We start from the raw sequence: 22,087 nt of genomic DNA, 5'->3' as shown, positions 1-22,087 counted from the left end.
TTGTACTTGTTTGACAACCAGAGAAGCAGCCGTTTGGCTTTTATTTTGTTTAGGAGAAATAGGAAATAATTAGACCGGATTTTTAATTTGTTCTCTATTCCACATTCTTCTATACGTGTTCCCAATAAGCTTCCCAGGAGTCGTGAGTTTTCTTTTAGAAATGTTGATTTACTAGTAAATGTATTTAGGCATCAGTGTTTTTACACAACTTTCACATGTCCACGTGAACGTGATAGCCTGCGGGATAAATACTTTGAACTCTATTTGTGAAATGTTTTAATCCACATTCCATTCGAGCACTTAAAACAAATTTTTAACAGTGGTAGAATCACGTTTATGTAACGTGATATTATCGTAAAATTATACATGTTGTTGTTCAACAAATACAACCTCGTCCCTAGGGATTTTCTTGCAGCTGGAGTGCTAGCGAGTGAAACGAACAGTCGAAATGATTCAAGATTGTCATCGGAATAGAAATCCTGATTCATCTAGCATTATACAGAAACTGTTAGAAAAAATCAGTGAACCTTGTCTCCACGGATCATTTATTCAGGGTCCGGAAAGGGGAGGAGGAGAGTTTAGGTCACTTTTGGTACACGTAAATTCTCTGTGTACTTCGGGGCGCCGTAACTTTTAATAATGTGGATATATTACTGTTGCGTATACAGGAAAATATCAAGCGACACTAAGTCGCCCTTGTTGTAAAGAAACAAATGAGCCTTGAAATGATTGATAAATTGGTGAAAGTCTGACCTAAACTTCTGTTGGATGCTATACCTTTCAGAATCTGACTCTGTCCGAAAATTTAGTTAACATTTTAGAGGCAGCAAGCAAGACAATCTCTTAAAATTTTGTGTGTGAAAATTCAGCTACGGCGTCACAAAGTGTTCAAATTAAACAATCTAGGGATTTGCAATTTTATTACGATTAAATACCATGACAGAGAATGACCTTAGATATGAACAATATAATTAAAAGAATCTCAAAATAATTATAAATTTCCAAAAAATTTTATTTTCGTTTTTTTTTGGTTATTATATATTAATTAATCCACAAAAACACTTTTGTCTTTTAGACGACTACATATGGACTTCATAATAGTAAACTATTAAATATGTTTGCAATAGGGTTCAAAGGTCTTTTTTGTAAATACATAAATAACGCGGTCTGTTTATTATGAGCTTTTCGCGTTTAGTTAAAAAACACATTGGGAAAGTTCAGGTCTTTAAGGAACAGAACTGATTTGTAAGGCTAAAATAAGCGATCGTTTTGTGTTGCATCGCAGTGTAAAAGCTGCACGAAAAAACGAACTGCATTCTTGTTTTGTTAACGACATGATTAACGTATTAAAAACAAGCATGCGATATGTCATGAGCTTTCGGATGTTGAAATAATCGACCTCTTATTTGTTATTTATAGCACTTATAAATAGAAGGAATATTGGAGGTGGAAGATAGATTTATGATTTCTATCTAGCTAGCAACACACACACACTCACAACATGCCAATGAAACAAGCGATTAACATTGTGAAAAAGCACTGCACAAGGGCGTATAACATAACGCAGTTCGATAAAAATAATAACAAAGAAACACCAACAAAACAAACTAACATGGAAAAAGAAATTTTTGAACAGCCTCAAAGCGTACGTCGAGCAATGCTCGGTCGAGTAAATTTTGAAAACAAGCGAGTATTTTTGAATGAAATTTCGAAACACACTGATGATATTTTGCGATGTAAACGACTAATCGTGATCGGAGCTGGTTCGAGTTATCATGTTGCGATTGGAACTCGCCAAATTATGGAAGAATTAGTTGAATTACCAGTATTTGTTGAATCGGCGAGTGACTTTTTAGACCGCGAGGTTCCTGTATTTCGAAATGACGTATGTATTTTTATCAGTCAATCAGGTGAAACAAGTTCAGTGATCCAAGCTTGTCAATACTGTAGAAAGCGTGACGCATTGACAATGTGTGTCACCAACAACAGCCACAGCACGTTGAGTAGCATCACTGATTTTACTTTGGATATCCACTCAGGGAAAGAATATGGTGTCACCAGCACAAAGACATACACAGGCCAATTCCTGACTATGGTATTATTCGCCATGCACCTGGCTTCTGACAAACGCACGAAAGTTCAAAGAATCCATGAAATAATTAAAGAGTTGGAATTTCTTCCAGAAAAAATCGAAAAAGTTTTGACGTGTAGCAGCCAGCTGCGGGAATTGTCGAAATGCATGCTGGACCAAGAGAGTATTCTGCTCATGGGAAGAGGTTATCAGCAGTCAAGCTCGCTGGAAGGTTCACTCAAAATGAAAGAAGTCACCAACATTCATTCAGAAGGCATTCATTCCGGTGAATTAAAACACGGACCACTCGCCCTTATCGATGAGCAAATACCAATAATTATGATAATTATGCGTGACGCAGTATTTGACAAGTGTATGAACGCACTACAGCAAGTGCAAGCTAGAAACGGACGCCCTGTTCTCATTTGTGAGAGCGATGACAATGAAGTTGCCAATATGTCAGACCAACTAATTAAAGTTCCCAAAACCATCGATTGTCTGGCTGCTATTCTCACTGTCATTCCTTTACAAATGTTATCACTTTATATGGCTCTGCATAAGAACAAAAACGTTGACCGTCCAAAAGGGTTAGTGAAAACAGTGATTGATTACAAAGCTCCTGCACGTACGCAATAGCAAGAAACATTTGTTGACTTTAGCGTTGTTAACGCTTGCTGGATTGCTTTTGTGAAAAATAACGAAGCCGAACGACTGTTGATTACATTGTCAATACAGAGATTGACAATGTCAATAAAACTGTGAATATTTCGTAATATATGACGTTGATAATTTAAATGTATTTAACTTTGTTTATGATATCGTGTGTATGTTATTTTGTAAGAAAAGACGTGTAAATCATTTATACAAACACTTTTTAATTCTGGTACACAATTTTCTGTTCCCTATCATCTAAAGTGAATTCCGTTTTCACCCGTCTATTAACAAGTTGTAGGTAGTGGGTTTCTCTGCTAAATAAGTTTAATGTGTGCTTTTGCGTCTAGAAATTCCAGGATCTATATGATAAATTGTACCAGATTAAGCAAAATTCATAGGAAAATTTTAATAGGGCTCGTGAAAGTGCGGCAAGACTAACGACAATAAAAACATGAACCAGACACAGCATATATGAGCCCTTTCTATGTTAATTTTCCTTAGTCGAAGTTCAGCTTAAAATTTAGGGGCTAAGAACAAAGAAAAGAAACAATACGATAAAGAAAGTTAATATGCATCAATGCATTAAAATTTATAAATTATATACATTTAAATATATAAACAAACCATAGTTCTACTAACTAAAACATACTGGGAACAGAATATAAAACGATTCTACAAGATTGGAGTGTCCATTTTATTGACAACAACATGAAAGTTTAACAATTCAATTTTGACACTGCAATTTATACAAACATTCCAGTGTCAATTTTTAGGAAATGCTACTTCTTAAATCACACACATACAGATGCATGCTCCATGCAACCTTGAAGAAAACCAATAGAAACATATTAGCGGTTTTGCATCGGGATAACTCGATGGCATAAGAATTTCATCTATTTTTTGTCATAACATTCGATGATTATATCGGTTTCATCACAAGCTGTCTTATATAATGTTGACATCATTTGTAACCTGTATCCGATTTCGTCTAAAAATAAACACCATTAAACAATAAGAATTTTGACAACAAACTGGGTGTGAGTTATGACAGGCATCAATGACAGCGCTTGGTGAAACATGACAATGACGTCATCATAGGCGGTAAAGTTAAAAAAAATCTTCATTGGTAATTGAAATTCTTTCATCGCACTTAGTAACACTAATTAATCACACCGCACACAATTTCCCTTAAGATAATAGTTGCATGAGGTCAATATTTAGCCACAATACTATAAATGAAACGTAATTTTTCTCAAATTCAGTAGTGAACAGAAAACATTGTACCATACTCTTCAAAACAATCAAGTAACCATAAATAATTAGTTGAACATATTTTCTAAAAACCTTACTCGCAAGTGGCAAGGGGTTATGATCAGATTAATTTCGCAAAAAACGTCATTCTCTTTAAAAAGAATAAACAGGGCAGGGTCCTAATAATTCCGGGGTTAAAAAACTGAAAAATTAACAAGGGGGGGGGGGGGGGGGGGCTTTATGAGGCACCTATTAGTAAACTTTCCAATTAGAAAATCCAGACATTTTTGTAAAAGAAACACGAGATTATAGGTACTTTTAATTGCTAACCTGCGAAATATGGAGAAAGTTGAAAAATAAATTGATAAATTGGCCGGGGTCTTGCTAAAAATTGGCCGGATTCTTGCTAAAAAATATTCTAAAGGTATAAACAAGGGTCAGGGTCTATATTTTTCCGAAAATGTCTTTTAAAGTTTACAAACATCCAGGCTAAACCCTAAAATATTTTTCTCATAAAAAACGTTCAAGGGGCCACTGCTAAATCATATAATCTGTGCAAATATCACACAAACCTTGACTTTCTCAGTGGTTATCAGATCTATTATTGCTGCCAATATCCTTTCATCACGTGATTCAGTCATGTGACCAACTCCCAGCTCCATAGCTGGATTGTTGATTTTCTTGTTTAGCAGAATATCTAGTTCATGACGTAATTTCTAAAAATAACGTCAACATATTAGAAAGGGTAAAAGTGTATCAGCTTTGTAGTACAAGGCAGCAGCTACCTTAACCAACTGAGCAGTCTTCAAGGGTGAATGAAACTTAATCCACTCATCCACTTCTATTGTGTCGTGACCATTTTCTTGATGAACAGTAATCTTGCCACCAAAAAATAGAAGCGGAAATGGTGCAATCATCGTCGAGTCAAACAAATAAAGCTAAAACAAAAAAAATCTTTGAGTAAAGTTATTTGTAATTATTGGATGTAAAGCATGGCTGCTAACAACCACAGACGTCTTCATTTTTTTTTATAATCTTCTTTTCGCATTTCGCATATGTTTTTCTTTCCTCAAAACATAGATCTCTTATTTTCTTTATCAATTTTCGACAAAAGATAAACATGCAACATAAGAACTTATCAAAGAATTGCGTGTAACCTTGTTATCAAGTTTAACATTTTTGTCACGTGAACACGCAAGGTTAAAACACGAACCCACGTGTGTAAAACGCAGAAGCTGAAGTTCTTAAAGTACCGTAATTCCTTTATTTAGCCCCTTAAGCCCCTTTTTTGTATATTCAGTATTTTAAAGAAGTCCGCACCCAAATTTACACCAGACAAAAAATCAACCATGTTGGCAGTTAAAACGTGAAAATTTACCTTGTTCGTTCTCATTTTTTGATGATAAATCAACCATTGTGATTCATACTGTCGAACGTCACTGTTCACTGACTTTGGATGGATTTCAACACGACCATACGACACAGTACCTAACTTCGGTGGCCTAAAAAATATATTCTTAATATACATCCACGTTGAAAGCAAAAGTTCGCGCGAAAGCATACGTTCAAAACACTTGAGCTTGTAACAACAGTACACAACAACAAACAATTTCAAGTATGTATCCACTTTGCTGTGTTTTTACTGTAAGTAATACATAAAAAGAACGTTTTAGTCCGACGGTATACAAATTGTCTAACAAATTGTCGGACGGATTTTTCATTTCACAATGACGTACTAAAAAATTTCTTTCATGTTCCAAATGCAAAGTGATGACGTTACGTTAATACGCAAAATTGTGTGACGTCATATCGCAGTTCAGAGACAAAATTCACCTCTTTTTCCCTTCTTTCCCTGGGATCACCTTCGCAACATTAGGATACAAACCAGCACATATCGCTGCCTTGATGAATTCGTTGCAAACCCAATGTCGTACAACAATTGTGCAAATTGTTTCTTCATGTTGTCAATCATCTGGAAAATAAAATATAAAATCATTTGCACAACGTTTGCCAAAAATAATATCGCGCATCTATTGGAGAAACATCTCAAACATCTTCATATTTTTCCAACATTAGTATTTTGCTCCCCCGTTTTTCTCTTCCTTTATTTTCCATATCTCAAACTTTAAACATTTTTAAACAAAAAAGTAGTCACCCTTAACGTATTTATCGATAAAAAATATCTCCAGCAATATTGTCCCTCAGTACCCATCAACTTTGATTCTTCCCATCCCTGAAAAAGTAAATAAAGGATAACAGCGTAACTACAAAAGACACAGTAACAAGGAAACATAAATCTAGAAAAATTAAGGAGTCGGTCAACCCATCAAGGCTTCTGTATTTTTGGTGTTTTATAAGATGTACGTTTGAATCGTTCGAAACAATTATTAAGATGGTCGAATCGGTCAAATCGAGAAAAATAGAAAAAAGTCCCATAATAATTGCCGCCAAATATTCATTACAGCTTTCTTTAGAGACGACTACCACGACAGAAGAAACTTTCACCTTAAATGCATTAATAAGCATGATATGATCACTTTTTGAACCACGTGACAACTCGTTTTTCTTCACGTCAGCTTCTTTTTCTTTGTGCTGTGAAAATCATGAAAAATTAAAAACATAGAAATGCTGAAAAGCAAGGTGACATCGGCCACTAAAATGTGAGAGGATTAACTTTCTACAAAAAAACCTGTAATTTTGACTTTCCACTGGGTATCCACCACTAATCTTATGTGGGCTTGAGGTATCTTCTTTTCTTAGGGATCCCACTATTTGCTATAACTCGCTGATACAAGATCTCTTTCCAATTTACTACTTTTCGTTAAATCAAAAACATTCCAAAAACTAGAATGACATACTACTGAATTTTGTCAACTTTTCAATTTTTATTTTAAATATGTTTCTCTTATTTCGCAGTAGTTATATCAACAAAAAAAATATATAGCACAAATTTTATCCAAATTACTTACAATGGGTATATAAAAAGGATCTTTGAAGTCGAGGCTAGCAGCAATAGTCAATACTGGATCAAGACAAGAGAAGATGGCACCAAACAAAATCATTCGTCCTACTTTCGGAGCAACTGGGATCTTTGCTAAATGGTAACCTAACGGTGTTAGATCTTCATGTTCGTCCAGCGCTCTCTAAAGATGGCAAAAAAAAAAACTACTAGTTACATCTTACATATATTGTACGATAGCGTTCTGAATAAAAATAAAAGTATGTTTGAACAACCTTACCATTTGAGTCAAACATTCGATAGCGTTATCTACAGCTTTTTTTGATGGAGGTTCAATGGATTTTAAAAGAAATTTCCACATTTTTCCAAGTCTTAGTATCTATGACAAACTGACAACATTAGCACTAAGCTAGCTAAACATTTCTCGTCCTTACAGTTACACAAGTACTCTAGCTATCAAATAAGATGGAAATTAAACGATGCAAACATTGTACCTTCAGCTGCAAGCAGAGTTGATCAAGAGGTGTTCTTAACATCTCTGGAAGTTGATATTCTTGAAAATTATCATAATGATACTGAGTATACAGGTGAAAACAAATTCCTTTTTGAACTCTAAAAAAGTTTCAAAATCTAACTTTAATTTCAAATGTCACAAATGTTAACGAAAAGAATCAATGTTAATATGGTACCTTCCAGCTCTTCCTTTTCTTTGCTTAGCAGATGCCTTGCTTATCCAAACAGGTTGAAGGCAAGATATGTTTTTTTCAACATCGTAAGTCTAAAAAAAGTTCAAATATGTTCTGCGGTTAACTTAACAACTTTCCCTACATGAAATTCGTCACTTTTCTAACGTTCCGACGTGAAAGAGACATAAGAAAAAAGATAGTCTTACTTTCAGAACATGGAATTAGTCTGACAAGAGTCGTACAATATAATCAGTGAAGAGAGAAGTCATGCAACTAACGACTAAAAATTAGCTATTAACCATGCATGAGAAATATATAAAATTACTGAAGTAATAGTTCTCACATTTCTGTAAAAATTTTTCCCATAAATTACTGCAGGACTCGTATTATCTTAAATAAAAAATTTTGAGTTTTCCTGAATTCAGACGTCAAAGAGTCATTTATTTTTCTGACAAAATTCTAGCATTGTGGAAGCAAACATTTATCGAACAGCAAAGATTTAGTGATAAAATGAGTAATGAGAAACTATCATTTTAATAAATCTTTTTTCCGGGCTTTCTTTGATCAAACTAAGAAAAAAAAATTTATTCCACATTCCCTAACTTGCAAACTCGTCAGAAGTTTTCCGTCTGACTTTCCAGGTGCTGTTAACCCCGTTAAAGCGTGATAGCACATCGTGGAATTCACTTTGCATTTTTGAGAACAAACCGCGCGAGCATATTTTGCGAAAAAGCAATTTTTAAAAAATCATTCAGCGTACTAATTATTACCTTTTCTTTAGTTTTACCAGTATCAATAACAAAAACCACATCATCAATTGTAATGCTGAAACAAAACATATAAGCATAAAATAAAGTATACCAAAAATCTTGTTTTATAGCCTCTTACTAAGTTGGAAGTTAAAAATTTGGTTATTTGGAACCAACAGTAAAATATGAGCAAAAATTGATACAAAGCATATTAGCACACCTCGTTTCCGCAATGTTGGTCGCTATAATAATTTTGCGCACTCCAGGTGGTGGCCTTTCAAATACCTGAAAGAGAAAAACAGCTTTAAAATACGTAGTTAATGTACTAAAATACAAGCAATTCTAACCATAAAAAGTTTTCCTGTACCAGGGTACATTGAGATTTATCATTCTATGAAGTAGCATGTATTACGTTCAAGTTTAAATAAAAAGCTTTAAAACGAAATGATATGTTCACAGACGGATCAAAATTCGTTTTTGAATACCTGTTGCATGCATTTCTCTGATGACAAGAAACAGACATTAGTAAACCTTATCGCGGAATTTAAACCATGGAAAAAAATGACTAAAGTTTCTTCAGTTTTAATGACTAATGAAAAGCCCTGACAGGCTAAAAGATTTCAGATTCTTGTTCGTCGTGTGTAATTTTTTAATAATAGAAAAAAAGGTTGACCGAAAATGTTGCAAGCAACCCAGAAAGTTCTGTTGACAGTACTGCAGACCCAGCAAGTTCTGTTGAACTGCAGAAAATGCTGAAGGTGCATATGTTAAAAGGAACATTTTTGACATGTTTTAACTGACTGTGACATTGTATAATTGTTACTTAAAAAAAAGTTGGCAAGGCAAGGGTCATAAGTTTAAGATGCCCAAAGCAGTAAAAAAACGCTAGCTGATCAGACTTTAGAATCAGATGCTTGTAAAAAATTAAGCTGTGAAAATTAATACTTTAAATAATACTGCACTACACTTGACATTCATAACAAAGAAACGAAAACGTTTTGGCATATCAATTCATTAAATATTATTGCATGTGGTGTAGCGATTTTTTGGAAATGTTTTATTATACCTGCGATACGACTAAAATCGTTATAAAGTTTAAGATAAGATTTGACAATAAAGTTGGATCCTACAAGTTTAAAAATAAAAAAAGAAATAGAAGTAGAAGTAGGCGATAGAAATAAAAAGGTTTTGACTACGATCATTGGTTTAGAATTAACAAAAGAGACTAAATCCAAAATGCAATTCCGTGGTATTAATATTTAGACTAGCCGGGGACCCGGAGTCGAAACGCCGGGTTAAGCCACAAGTAACTTTGTTACTTCGCGTTGAACGCCTGAAAGAGCGATAAATAAGAACTGTAAACTGTGTCACATATTTAGGTGGAGCGCTTTAGTATAGTATGTCATAAATCGTGTGAGGCGCAGAGCATTGTGTTTCCGTTGTAATATAATTTCAAAAAAGTAGGTGCACAACATTATGGTGTTTCCGGTGTAATATATTTTTCAAAAGATAACTTTTCACAACTTTGGCTGAAAAAAAAACACAATTTACAACTCGTTGCTACCCTGTCATAGAGCAAAAACAGTGTCTGCCAACCTTATTATTTTTCAAAGAACGTTCCTGCTAAAAGTTCAAAAATAAATATTACTCCAGGATGAGTAATTTGTACAGGCAAACAATGTCGCATAGGTATATTATATACCCTTTTTTAAAAAAAACTTTGTTGTAACTTCAGTTAAACAGAAACACACGAAACAGCCATTATTAACATTGGACTGAGTGCTTAGTACAGGTAAACTGTGTCGTCGATGCGTTTAGGCATAATACCCTTTAAAAAAACTTTGATGTAACTTCGGTTTACATAATAACAAAGGATACACACTGTTAGCACTTGGATAATACAGGTAAACCGTGTTGCATATCCATATAGGCATTAAAACCCTTGAAAAAACTTATCACAGCTTCAACTTAAACAAAACAACAGGAAATAATCTGTTGCTAACAACGGGCTGTGCACTTAGTACAGGTAGACGGTATTGCACATGTGTTCAGGCGCAATACCCTTATCCAAAAAAAATTTATTACAACTTCAGTTTAATTAATAAACAGGCAACAGCCTGTCCTTATGCCCTTTAGCTAAAAAAAATCCTTCAGCAATTTTATATTGTTGAGTAAGTTTTTATAACAGTAATAAAAGGTTGCTACCTAAACTGCATTTGTAAGAAATATTGATTAAGAATTTTGTAGTAGCTAGTTAGCAAGCCAAACTCCATTTGGCTACTTTTACTCTTCACCTAGGTAGCTATAGAGCTATCTAGCCACAACGCCAACATAAAAATAAATAATATTATACCAAACTTTAAAAGAATAAGAATAGGCTAGGTACAGCTTAAGCAGGATGTTGCTTTGAAATCTACGTTTGTAGCTAGCTAAAATCTCAAAATTGATTTGTTTCAGATTTACACATGGCTAGAAAACGTAATGATATTTTCATCTTATATGTGAAAACATAGACAAAATAAAGAGAATATCTTAAACGTTCATAGAACTGAAATTTAGGCAGTTAAATAATTATACTAACTGAACCAAATATTTCTCTTCGCTTCAAAAACCTTCGCTTTGCTTAAACTCTGTCCCTCGAAAGTAACCACTCGTACCTTAACCCCTAGAGCTCCGTTTAGTGGAACAAAATCCGCTAAAAACATTTGGAAACACAAATTTAAAGGAGTATCTAGCATAGCTAATCAAAAAATATTAAAATAACAGTTTACAACAATATTTGTGATCAAATTTGTAGCACAGTCTTCATTCTTCACAATTATCAGGATACGCACAAAGCCAGGGTAGCGCTAAGTCGCGGGGTCAGGTCGGACTTTAAAAGCTGTGACGTTACGGCAATCGGTTAAAAAATCGGTCGAAGAAGGAAAAGGAGAAGGGGAAGGCCACCCGTTTCAATAAGATCTCGGATGTTATCCGAAATCTTAATAATTTCTTCCGATTAACTTTAACTCAAAAATAATTCTTACTCACACATTGACGACTAAAATTTTCCTATACTAATAATTTTTTTCTGAGTAACGAAAATTTTAGTTTCTTTTTCCCCCGAAAAGGTATTAGAAACTACTCGCCTCTCTTTGGTTTGTGGTTGGCATCAAGGAGTGCAGAGGTATCAAAATAGAATTACCTAAAGATAAAACTCGTAAATACACATTGGCAGATATGATTAGAATTTTAATACTACCTGTTAACTACATACTTGAGTCAAAACAAGGCTCCTTTTCAAGCATGTCGTGAAGCTTGCTTATCTGGTCCCATCCTGGCATGAAGATAAGTATTGCGCCATCCTAAATAATGTGGCATACATAACTGTGTTTCATTGTTTGTGGCAAACGCAGCATACATTGCCTAAGTGAACATCCTTTGACATCTACATATAGTTCGCAGGTGAGAAGGACCACACCTGTTTTTATGACAAACCCATGATAAGAAAAGAAAGGGAAGGGTGGGTTTCAACACTCTACAGAGTGTTCCTCCTGAATTTCAAACTTTATTTGCTCCCATTCCTTATTAAATCATTGGCTGCATCTCACACCCCAATAAAGTTACAACTATTTGGTTTAAAATGAATAAATTTTTAGTTTTGTATCTATTAAATAGATTCAAAGCCCAGTGTCACGGTACACAGATAAAATATTAGTCTGATTAAAACATGCCTACTTGAATTACTTAAAAATGAAAGAATCTAGAATATCCCAATTCTTAAAATGTTAATTCCTTACCTCAAAATTGCGACAAATGTATTTGATAACATGCAAAATCAGATCATGATTAATGTACTCATGATCCATGTTTTCTAAAGATTCTATTGTATACCTTGTATATCTGCAAAAGAAATGAATATAATTGTTGGAGAATAATAACAAATGAATATAATTATAAACTAATGAAATAAAAGCAAAATTGTGACAAAATTATTTCGGATGGAAAATAAAAAACATGGAAAATAAAGAACGAAAATACACACTTGTTCTGAATGCTGTAGATATAATTAGAAAATCTTTGTTGCTCTTCTAATTTCACCTTTCTGTTCTTGCCATATATTGGTCTTTTTCGAAGCGGAGGAGTGATATAAAATCTAAATCGAACTGAGCGTTTAAGTAATAACTAACTACTTAATTAGTCAATGTAAATTCAAGAATTGATATATACCTTGTTAGATCTAGTATTTGTTCAAGAAAGTATTCTGTGACCTCGTATGTAAAGCCAGGAATATAAAGCATTGGGCAATTATCTAAATTATTTTTTAATTATTAAACAATTTCTAATTTCTAAATTATTTTATAACAAAATCAATATTATATAAAAAGAGAGATGCGTGGTACAACAGTCCTGTGGAAAAAACGCATTAAGAAAATGTTGGTAAACCTGAATTTCTATTCTTGGATTAAAAAAATCCAGCTTGAGAGTGTTTACTGTTGGTGTCAAACTTAATCACATTGTTCATAGTAGAAAGAATACATCGGGGTGATATCATCAACCTTTACATCACTGAGTACTTTGGCTTACAGTGTTTGGGCCCTGGTAACATTTGAACAGTGGAAGTTTCTTGTTTATAACAAAGACATCTATTGAGGTTTATAACTTTTAAATATTAAAAAAAGCTGCATGCCATACAGACTAACACAAGTAATTACAAGACTTCGAAAATTGGATATTAGAATAAAAAGACTATGAAGGACTAAGAACAAAGTTGTCCGGTTTCGTGATTAAAATAACTAATTAAATATACTATTTCTATTTATCCAAACAGTTCTTATTCAGTAACAATGAGTGGCTATAGTTGGCTGACAATTTATTTTCAAAAATTAATGAAAAAAACCTACTTACTAAAATAAGTTGAAAACATCTCTGCATTTAATGTTGCACTCATCAAAATAACTTTTACATCAGGCCTACAGAAAAAAATAAAATTCAATTTTCAACACAATGTAAAAAGGGTTTAATGCAAACAAACAGCAAATAAAAACACACCCTTACCTATGTGGTAATAAATCTCTCACAATAACCATTAAAAAGTCTGACATCAGATCTCGTTCATGTATTTCATCCAAAATTATGTGACTCACATTTGCAAGGTACCTATAAAGAAGTCACACTGCAACAAAAAACCTGTTTAAAAAACGTCCAAACGATTACAGATTTTGATTATGATGTTTCACTTACGGGTCATTTATAAGTCGCCTCAGCAGAATTCCAGTAGTACAGTATAATATTGAAGCTCTTGACCTTGGAAGGTGGCTATACACAAGATAACACAGAAGGCAAAAATTAAAACAAAAACTAGTGTTAAAGTACTCACCTAATCAGAAATTGTTTAACCCTATTCGGTCCGGGGTTTTTCGAACATACTATGACCAGGGGGAAGGCGGGGGGATCCGCCCCCCCTTAATAACTTTTTATAGGGCTATTCAAATTGTATCAAACTTGGCACGTTACGTCATAAAAGGAACCAGACTGCAGCAATAAATTTATGCATGCATCAGCACATTTTCTGTGACATCATCAGTAGCTTCAAATTTTTTTAAACTTTAAAAGTTATTTAATATATTTTCCAGTTTTTACGTGGATCGCATAAAAAAATGCCAAAAATTGCCCGAAAATCCAATTTTTTCCGATTTTTGGGTAAAATCCGACAAAATCGGGAAATCAGATTAATCACGTGTCCAAACTATACAAAATGATTCTTCTAATAAAACAAAGTTGTGTTACAAGTTTGAAGTTCTAAGAATAATCCTAACAAAAGTTATTAAATTTTCCCTTCAAATTTAAAGGATTTCATAGAGATATTTAAGGGTAGTTTTGAGTAATTGCCAATATCAAAGCCTCTAAAAGGTATGGGACCTAAAGATTTGGCATGCAGGTGTCTAATAGATAAATATTGATAGTAAGTTTCATAGCCATATAACATAGTAATAAGGAGTTATTAAAAAAACCCGTCAGGGGGGGGGGGCGGAACCCCCCCCTCCTGACTGAATAGAGTTAACACAAGAAGGAACCAAACTATAACTTTAGCATTAAAATTTGACGAATAGTTTTACACCATGTGAAAGGACACAAAATTTCTACTTTTGCAAATGTCGAGGCCAGATTAAGAACAATAAAAATGCGATCATCAGCGTTTCCAGAACTTCTTATAATATTGCAGTTGGCAAGGTGATCTTGAGATCCTGAGATTTGCCTTTTCCTTAAAAATATGTTTTTCCAATTACGATACACACAGTAGTTCTACCTTTCCAATCTGATCTGATATCCACATGTATTTCCAAAAGCTTCTCCACGTTCTGATGCAACTCGTTCTGCAACCTTGAAGCAAACGAGAGAGGAAAATTGATTTGGGTTCTCTTTAGTTGTCACCATTTTCACATGAAATTTAATTTAATGACTGCTGTTATTCAGAATAGTATGCCATTGTTATAAAATATGTTTTAATTATTTGAACTGTACATTATTCATCATTACAAGGCCAAAAATCACCTGTTTATCATAATATGTGCGAAGTAAATTCTACAATAATGTTACATAACTATTACTTAACTTAATCAAGCATGTTCAAACTAATTCAAAAATCTACATTTTATTAGTCGAGAACTTACAGAAATAGCACTGATTCTTCTCGGTTGTGTACATATTATATGACATTCTGAAGCTCTTTTTTTGATTATAAAATAATCTAAAATAAACTGTGCGACCTGCAAAAAAAATATGAGAGTTGTAACCTCCATGATTTTGTTATTAACAAAAAAGCAATCATGGTTAAAAAGAGAGTACCTGGGTTGTTTTTCCACATCCAGTTTCTCCACTAATAACTAAAACTTGATTAATTGACACCAGTTGGAGTAGGGTCTACAAAAGTTGAGAAAGTGTGAGGTGCCATATAATTATGTCCTTTTGTAAAATATTGAATCAACGTTATAGTATCAACCTGTCTCTCAGAAATTATAAAATAATTTTTTGTTGATGAATTTATAATTAAGGCATTAGTGAGGTATGTTAGTTTCCTCTTCTTGTGCTATAAAAGGTACAATTTATAAAGGCACAACAGTACATAATGCATACCTCCTTCATTTTATAAGCAGGAAGCTTCTTACGAAATTCCTAAAAATGTAAATGTACAGCAGAGATTAAATGATTAAGGCGATGTTTAATTTTTGCGAATTGAACTTTTTTTAATTCTTCGGCACAATTGCTATTTTCTACAGGTTGGAATACATGTTTGTTATACATTTTTCATAACAACTGTAAAAAGACTTATTCAAAAGATCCTATGCCCTGGCCTTGTTTACCAGCTCAAGTGATTGTGGAACATAGACATGATAAGTGCAATTGTTTTCTCATTTTACTTATTAACCAAGATGAACCTCGTCTCAACAGAACAATTATTTCATTGCCCCTGAAACTATTTCAGCAAGAATTGTTTCTATTATATTTTTCTATTATATTTTTCTACAAACTGTAAGTTATTAAAAAACTTTGTATAATAATATATATATATAATCAATGTGTGCTGAAGCTAATAGAAATGAAATGCCTTGTCTTTCGTTCCAGAAAATATATAAACAAAAAATCTAACATGGTCTGAAACAAAAATATTTTGCTACTGTTAAATTTTTTAAACATACCAGCATCTTCTTGCACTTTGTTTTTTCTTTCATTTCTATGAAATCTGAATATATTTTTTCATCAAAATCTGGATCAGACTTAAGAGCACAATTTCGATTTTCTGTGTATTCAAATTTTACTTTGTTCACTTCCAATGTTATTTTGTTGTCATTGAAAGTTTCTTCTTCTTCTTCTTTAATATTTTCTATCTCCATTTCTTCCTGTTTTACAATATCTAAATTAACCTTTGATGACAGCGATGTTAAGGGTGGCGATGTTGATGGTGTCGATATTGATGGTGGTAATGTTGGTGGTGGCGATGTTAGTGGTGGCGATGTTGATGTTGGCGATGTTGATGTTGGCGATGCTGATGATGCCGATGTTGATGATGACCCTGCTTCATCTTTTATTGGAACATCTAAAATGTGTAACTTTCGTTTTTACCTGTGTGTTTTCACTTTCTAGTGTATGTTGACTTTGAAATACTGGTACAAGTATCACATAATGTGTAAAAGAAAAATTTGTACAAACATATATTTCTTGATAACAATATTTTGCAAATCACAATATATCTTAAAATTACCCTTTTATTTATCTTAAATAAAAAATATAGAAGAATATATTTTATTTACAATAGCACTGCTGTGCAAAGAACAATATGCGCAAACATTTCACAAATAAATTTAACATGGCAACTTTAGCCATGTTAATTAGGAAAGATATCATTTTTATTTATCACTGGAAAAACTCAGAAAAGCATATGTTACTTCATGTTAAGATAAATAACAAACTAGCCTGTTTTCATGTCATGTAGCAGCGACGAAATCTGAGCTTCATGATCTTTGTTTAATGTTATCACTGACCGCTAAAAATATAAAAATAAAAAAAAATCGAATTTCTTTTAACATTATAATTTTTCCAACACGCAACACTTACTTTTTGAATATCAAGTTTTTCTCTCTTAGATTTACCCCTACGTGCATACCATAAGCCTATGTCTTTGCCAGTCAGACCAGACGGGTGACGACCTCTGTGATTACTTTGATCATCACCATTGTGATCACCTCCTCTTCTACCTCTTTTACGTCCTCCTCTACTTCTACTTGATTCACCTAAATTCGAAGTAAAGGCATGAAAACATTCAAGGAGAGAATATTTTTGGAATTTTCCTTATTATTAGACAATAAAATGTAAACTTAACTTATACAGTTACTCCCAGAAATCAAAGAAAATACTTCAGCTTAACAAAAGTGTTCAAGTTAAGCTCCCAATTAGTCGAATTTAGTCCAAAATTAGATTATAGTTCGAGCTGAAGCAATATTTTCAAGTGATAGGGGAATAGTTAGCAGGAAAAGGTGCTAACTAAATTTTCTTTAAAAGACAACATGAAAATCTGACATTTATCTGCGCTTTCATTTCCTTTCTTGAGTAAAAAGTTTGAGTTATCTGAAGAAATAAGCCTGAAGGGCGGGGGGAATGGGTTAAGTTAACGAATGTTCGGGTTTAAGTTAACCAAGTTTTTTTATGAGAAAGTATTATTACAGACATTAAGGTAAAATATGTAAGTGATACAATATGTCAAATCAATTAATTCAGAGTTCTGCATAAATTTGACGCTATGTAAAAAATAGGCTAATTGCTGATCTATCAATAAATGGTGAGCAATCACATTCATGCACAAAGACAAACTTGTCAGTTGAAAAATCTGACTGTTCAAAACATTGGGATGGGCGATATATCGCACAGGTCCTATTTTTTTATTGATATATCTGGAATCCACAAAATCCCTGCCAAAAATTCAAAGTAGGCTGAACCTCGTAATTAAATCATTGTGAAGTAAGAAATTTTGCAGTTGCACCCAATGTTTAAATAATCTCTCCACCGGGTATTTAATTATAGAAATTTGAACGACATGGGATTATTATATATAGCTCTGTTGTTCAATGCCATTTTCCTGAGGTTCTGTAAATACTATTTTCAAACAGGTATGGACAAAAAATGTTCAAACTAATTTTAAAGCGTTTTTCTTACTAGTCTGGTTTTTCTACAAATCAAGGACAACTTTAAACAAGAAGCCCTGTGGCTTAAAAATTTCCGCCATGAACAATAATCTGAAAAAATACTGAACTTTGAAGAGGACTGAGTAATATGGGGGAACAAAATCATTGAATATTCTAAAATTTTAAAATTCAATTTTTGATTATTATTGTAACTGTAAATCATAGCTAACTTAACTCACATAAACTTCATTTCTCTATAAGAAGAATTTTAAAAGAAAAATAATAAACCTGAAAATTGATGATCAATAAAAACAACGGCAAGGCTGAAAATTTATCTATTTTCTCTTTTTCTCTGAAAAACAACTTGGAAAATATCTTTAAAGGTGGCAGCAAATTTTTTTTTACATAAACAGTTACGAATGGTTATTCTTCTACCCCATATTCTTATTTTTTCCTTTATGACACACTTGTCATGATTTAATAGCTATAATACATTATTTTTCACCAAAAATATTCAGCCTCAACAATTCCTCTTTAAAATAAAATTCATGAATAATTAATCAGTTCTGCTGAATATAGCTTTAGTCTACATGCTTGCAAAATTGTACAGAAGGAAATGACGTAATTATTAAAGGGAACGTTAATAACATCAAAGATGGCACATTATAAGACGATCTTCATTATGCTACGCTGCATGAGTTTTAACTTTCAATAAATCAAAGATAGAATTGAAAAACCAGACCCATTACTCAAAAAGTGATTCCACCTGATGAAAAAAGGATTAAAAAGTGCTATATTTGTCAATTCATTAATCACTTGGCTTTAAATTGTCTCCATGTTTACAAGGATCAGGAGTTGAGAGATGTAAAAAAGGGAGAGAGTCATTTTAAAGTTACATTTTTTTCTAAAATTAAAAAAAATGAAATGAAATTTTTCATTGATGAAACTTTGTTATGCGCAGTTTCAGACTGTAGTTGCACGAAATCAGTCTGTGGTAAACTTCAACTATTGTTGGCTTACCAGTGTCATCAGAGTTTAATCATTGTGTGGCTCTAGATCCAATGCAATCATTATGGTTTATTCATATTGTAAATATTTTAACAAGATTCTCAGAGTTGATGAACACCAAGGATAAAGATGTGGTAACAGAAATTATTTTTGAGACTTGGTCAACCAAGAAGGTTTCTGGCTCACAATAGAGGAGAATTTATTAATAAAGTGTATGAAAACATGCATGAGCAATTCAACATAGAGTTCCCCACAACTGCAACTGAAAGTCCATGGTCGAATGGGCTATGTGAGCAGCATATAATGGCATTTTTAAGGAAATGCTGAGTAAAATATTGAGAATAATTGTTAGTCATTTTGACTGATTATTTACTAGCCACAAATGATACAGTTTCAAATTAAACTGTGCTCCACAACCTTCGTTCCATGCGAATGAATGTTTCATAATACAATATTCTCTATTATCAAGTGTGTTTTTACTGAAGAACCAAGACAATTAATTTTATGAAGATGGTACTCTGAATTTCTTTTTTAAAAATTTCTTTTTTATTTAGATGAACATGAAACATATTCTGGATTTAAAATTAAAAAAATCATAACAAATGGAATATGGTATTTTCAAATGCCATTACAATAAAAACGTTTTTCTTGCTGGAAACATGCATTTTATTTTCAAAAATCCTCATACAAGTCTTTTCGAATTGGTGTCATAATCACTAAATGCAAGTTAGCTACAGTTATGCGAAAATAGATTGTTTTATTACATGTCTCCTGTGTTATAGACAACTTTCTTTGTGACTGTTTATAATCCCCAGACCTCTTACGCAAATCCACAGGCAAAAATAATGCAGGCGGTAAGTTGTAGTCCATTCCAAACTTTATTTTCAGGTAGAGGCATCTCTTGATCTTGAAATTGAAATATAGCTTGCATGTAGTTTAGATTTAGATCATATCAGTGAAAACATGACTTCTAGAGTCACAGTACAAACGCTTTTAATCATAATTTGTCTTTCTTCACCTAAGGTCTGCATTTTTTTGATTTTTTCTGCACATGCACTAGAATAAAAAAAACAACGTTAACACTGAAACTCATACGCTCAACTTGCAAAATAATATCAAAGAACAATGTGATAGCGAGTTCCTTTCAAATCACACGAAAATAATTGCTTCATGTTAAAAACAAAAGCATAGCAAGAAACATTGTTTATAAACAATATATACTCTATGCGAGAACAAATTAAACGCGAAGGCCATTTACTTTTAATTTTTTTACCAACGAAACTAATTAAAGTAACGCGATTTTAATCTCATTATATTTGATAAACACAAGCTATCGCTGCTACTTTTTAAAACTTTAGTAATATTTCTTTATCATTGAAACATATTTTTTAACATGCAAAAATTTTAAATGCAAACGGAAAAACCCTGCATTCAGGACTTTTTACCTTCACGATAAGATTTTGAAAACAAAATAAATTTCAATACCAAAGAAAAAAACCCTGAAAAATCTAACTTTTGAGGTTCTTGAAGGATCAAAACACTCATTGTGAGAAAATTTTGTTTTTAAAATTGTAATACTTAAGACATTTTTAGACATTTTGTTCTGGTAAGAATAAAAAGATACTAAGTCAAAAACATGTGTTTTTAAAAAAATTAACCTTGGAAAAAGAGTACAAACTTAAAAAAATTAGAAAGGTGATTCACCAACAATGAGTTTATTTTTTATCAATATGTTTCGGATAACTAAAATAAATAAAAGCAATAAATACAATTTATTCAGACTTTAAATAAAAAGCAAAGAACAATTTTTACAAAACACATTTATATACAGTAATATCTATCAATTCAAGTAAGTAATAAAATCAAATGTTAAAATGACACAAGGGAATAATATTTAATTAGTTTAAAACAAAAAAGTTAGTGGTTTACATTATAAACAACAACTAAACTTGTATTGTTAACAACCTGCTTCTGTACTCATCTTTGGTGTTTAAAGTGGGTTTGATTGCCCTGATCCACAGAGCTTCCAAAGCCACAAAATATTAAACTCTAACCAATGTGCCTTGCACATTGGTTAGAGTTGATAACATTTTAAATACGTAAAACACGATCTAACGAAGCTTTTCTATCTTCGTTTTTCATTCTTAAATGTTTAAAATGCGATTGAATGAAGCTTTTTTTATCGCCGTTCTTCGTTCTTAATTTTTTTAGAAACAAGATCTAGAAAAAAAAAGTATTTCTTTCGCTGCTCTTCGTTATTATACTTTTAAAATGCAATCTAACGAAGCTTTTCTACCACGGCTATTAATTGTCCGGGTTCCTCAGTAAAAACACATCATAATAGTAGAGAACATTGTATTATGAAATAAATTTATACAACATCCTTCGCATTGGAATGCAATTGTATATTTGGGGCATGGATTGGGATGCCAGGCAATAAGATTAAATAATAACAGGCGGGAGAGATACATGTGCAGATACAAAAACAGCACTAACCCCAGCATATGCACCTAAAAGGTATGAGACACTCATAATTATGACTACAAAAAGAAAAAAAATATGCATTTTTTTGAATGATTATATATAATTACAAATAATTTCATAACAACGTTATTAGAAAAAAAACGGGAACCTTTTTGAATTTAATTTATGCTAAATATAATGGTGCGAAAAGGAGAAGTCTGCGACCACACTGTCAGAAAAAGCAGCAATTTTAAAATGTACAGTGAAAAAAAATTGGTGTGTGTTTATTTTATTATATTTTCTTTTTGGAAAATTACCATCTCACGAAAATAGCACCATCAAAAAAGTCTTTCATCAAGCATTCAGAAACAAAAAAACATAAAAAAAAATTATAAAAGTATTGATAAATTATAAGGGTTTTTCTGAGACTACTCATCAAGTAAGTTTTTTTCCTTTACAGTAACCTTAATAAAAAATTTATTTTTTCCTTAAGTGGGTTTCCTTAAATTCCAGATTTGAGTTATCTTCCGAACTGTTCACAGATTTTTCAAAAAAATAAGATCCAAAAAAAGGCACTGAAATTATTT

General features: G+C 32.5%; 1 protein-coding gene and 1 pseudogene across 1 annotated transcript; one reads left to right on the top strand and one right to left on the bottom strand.

The window, feature by feature from the left end:
* Window positions 1–1,501: 1,501 nt before the first annotated feature.
* LOC130612095 (glutamine--fructose-6-phosphate aminotransferase [isomerizing] 2-like) lies at window positions 1,502–2,707 on the top strand. Its single transcript, XM_057433385.1, has one exon. The coding sequence runs from the start codon at window positions 1,502–1,504 to the stop codon at window positions 2,705–2,707; it is 1,206 nt and encodes a 401-aa protein (XP_057289368.1).
* Window positions 2,708–4,226: 1,519 nt separating this feature from the next.
* On the bottom strand, window positions 4,227–19,922 carry LOC130662682 (ATP-dependent DNA/RNA helicase DHX36-like; annotated as a pseudogene).
* Between the last annotated feature and the right edge of the window lie 2,165 nt (window positions 19,923–22,087).

The sequence above is a fragment of the Hydractinia symbiolongicarpus genome, chromosome 10 (assembly GCF_029227915.1).
Source record: "Hydractinia symbiolongicarpus strain clone_291-10 chromosome 10, HSymV2.1, whole genome shotgun sequence".
NCBI classification, from domain to species: Eukaryota; Metazoa; Cnidaria; class Hydrozoa; order Anthoathecata; family Hydractiniidae; genus Hydractinia; species Hydractinia symbiolongicarpus.
Note: the sequence above shows the minus strand (reverse complement) of the source record. Positions and strands in the feature narration are given on the sequence as shown.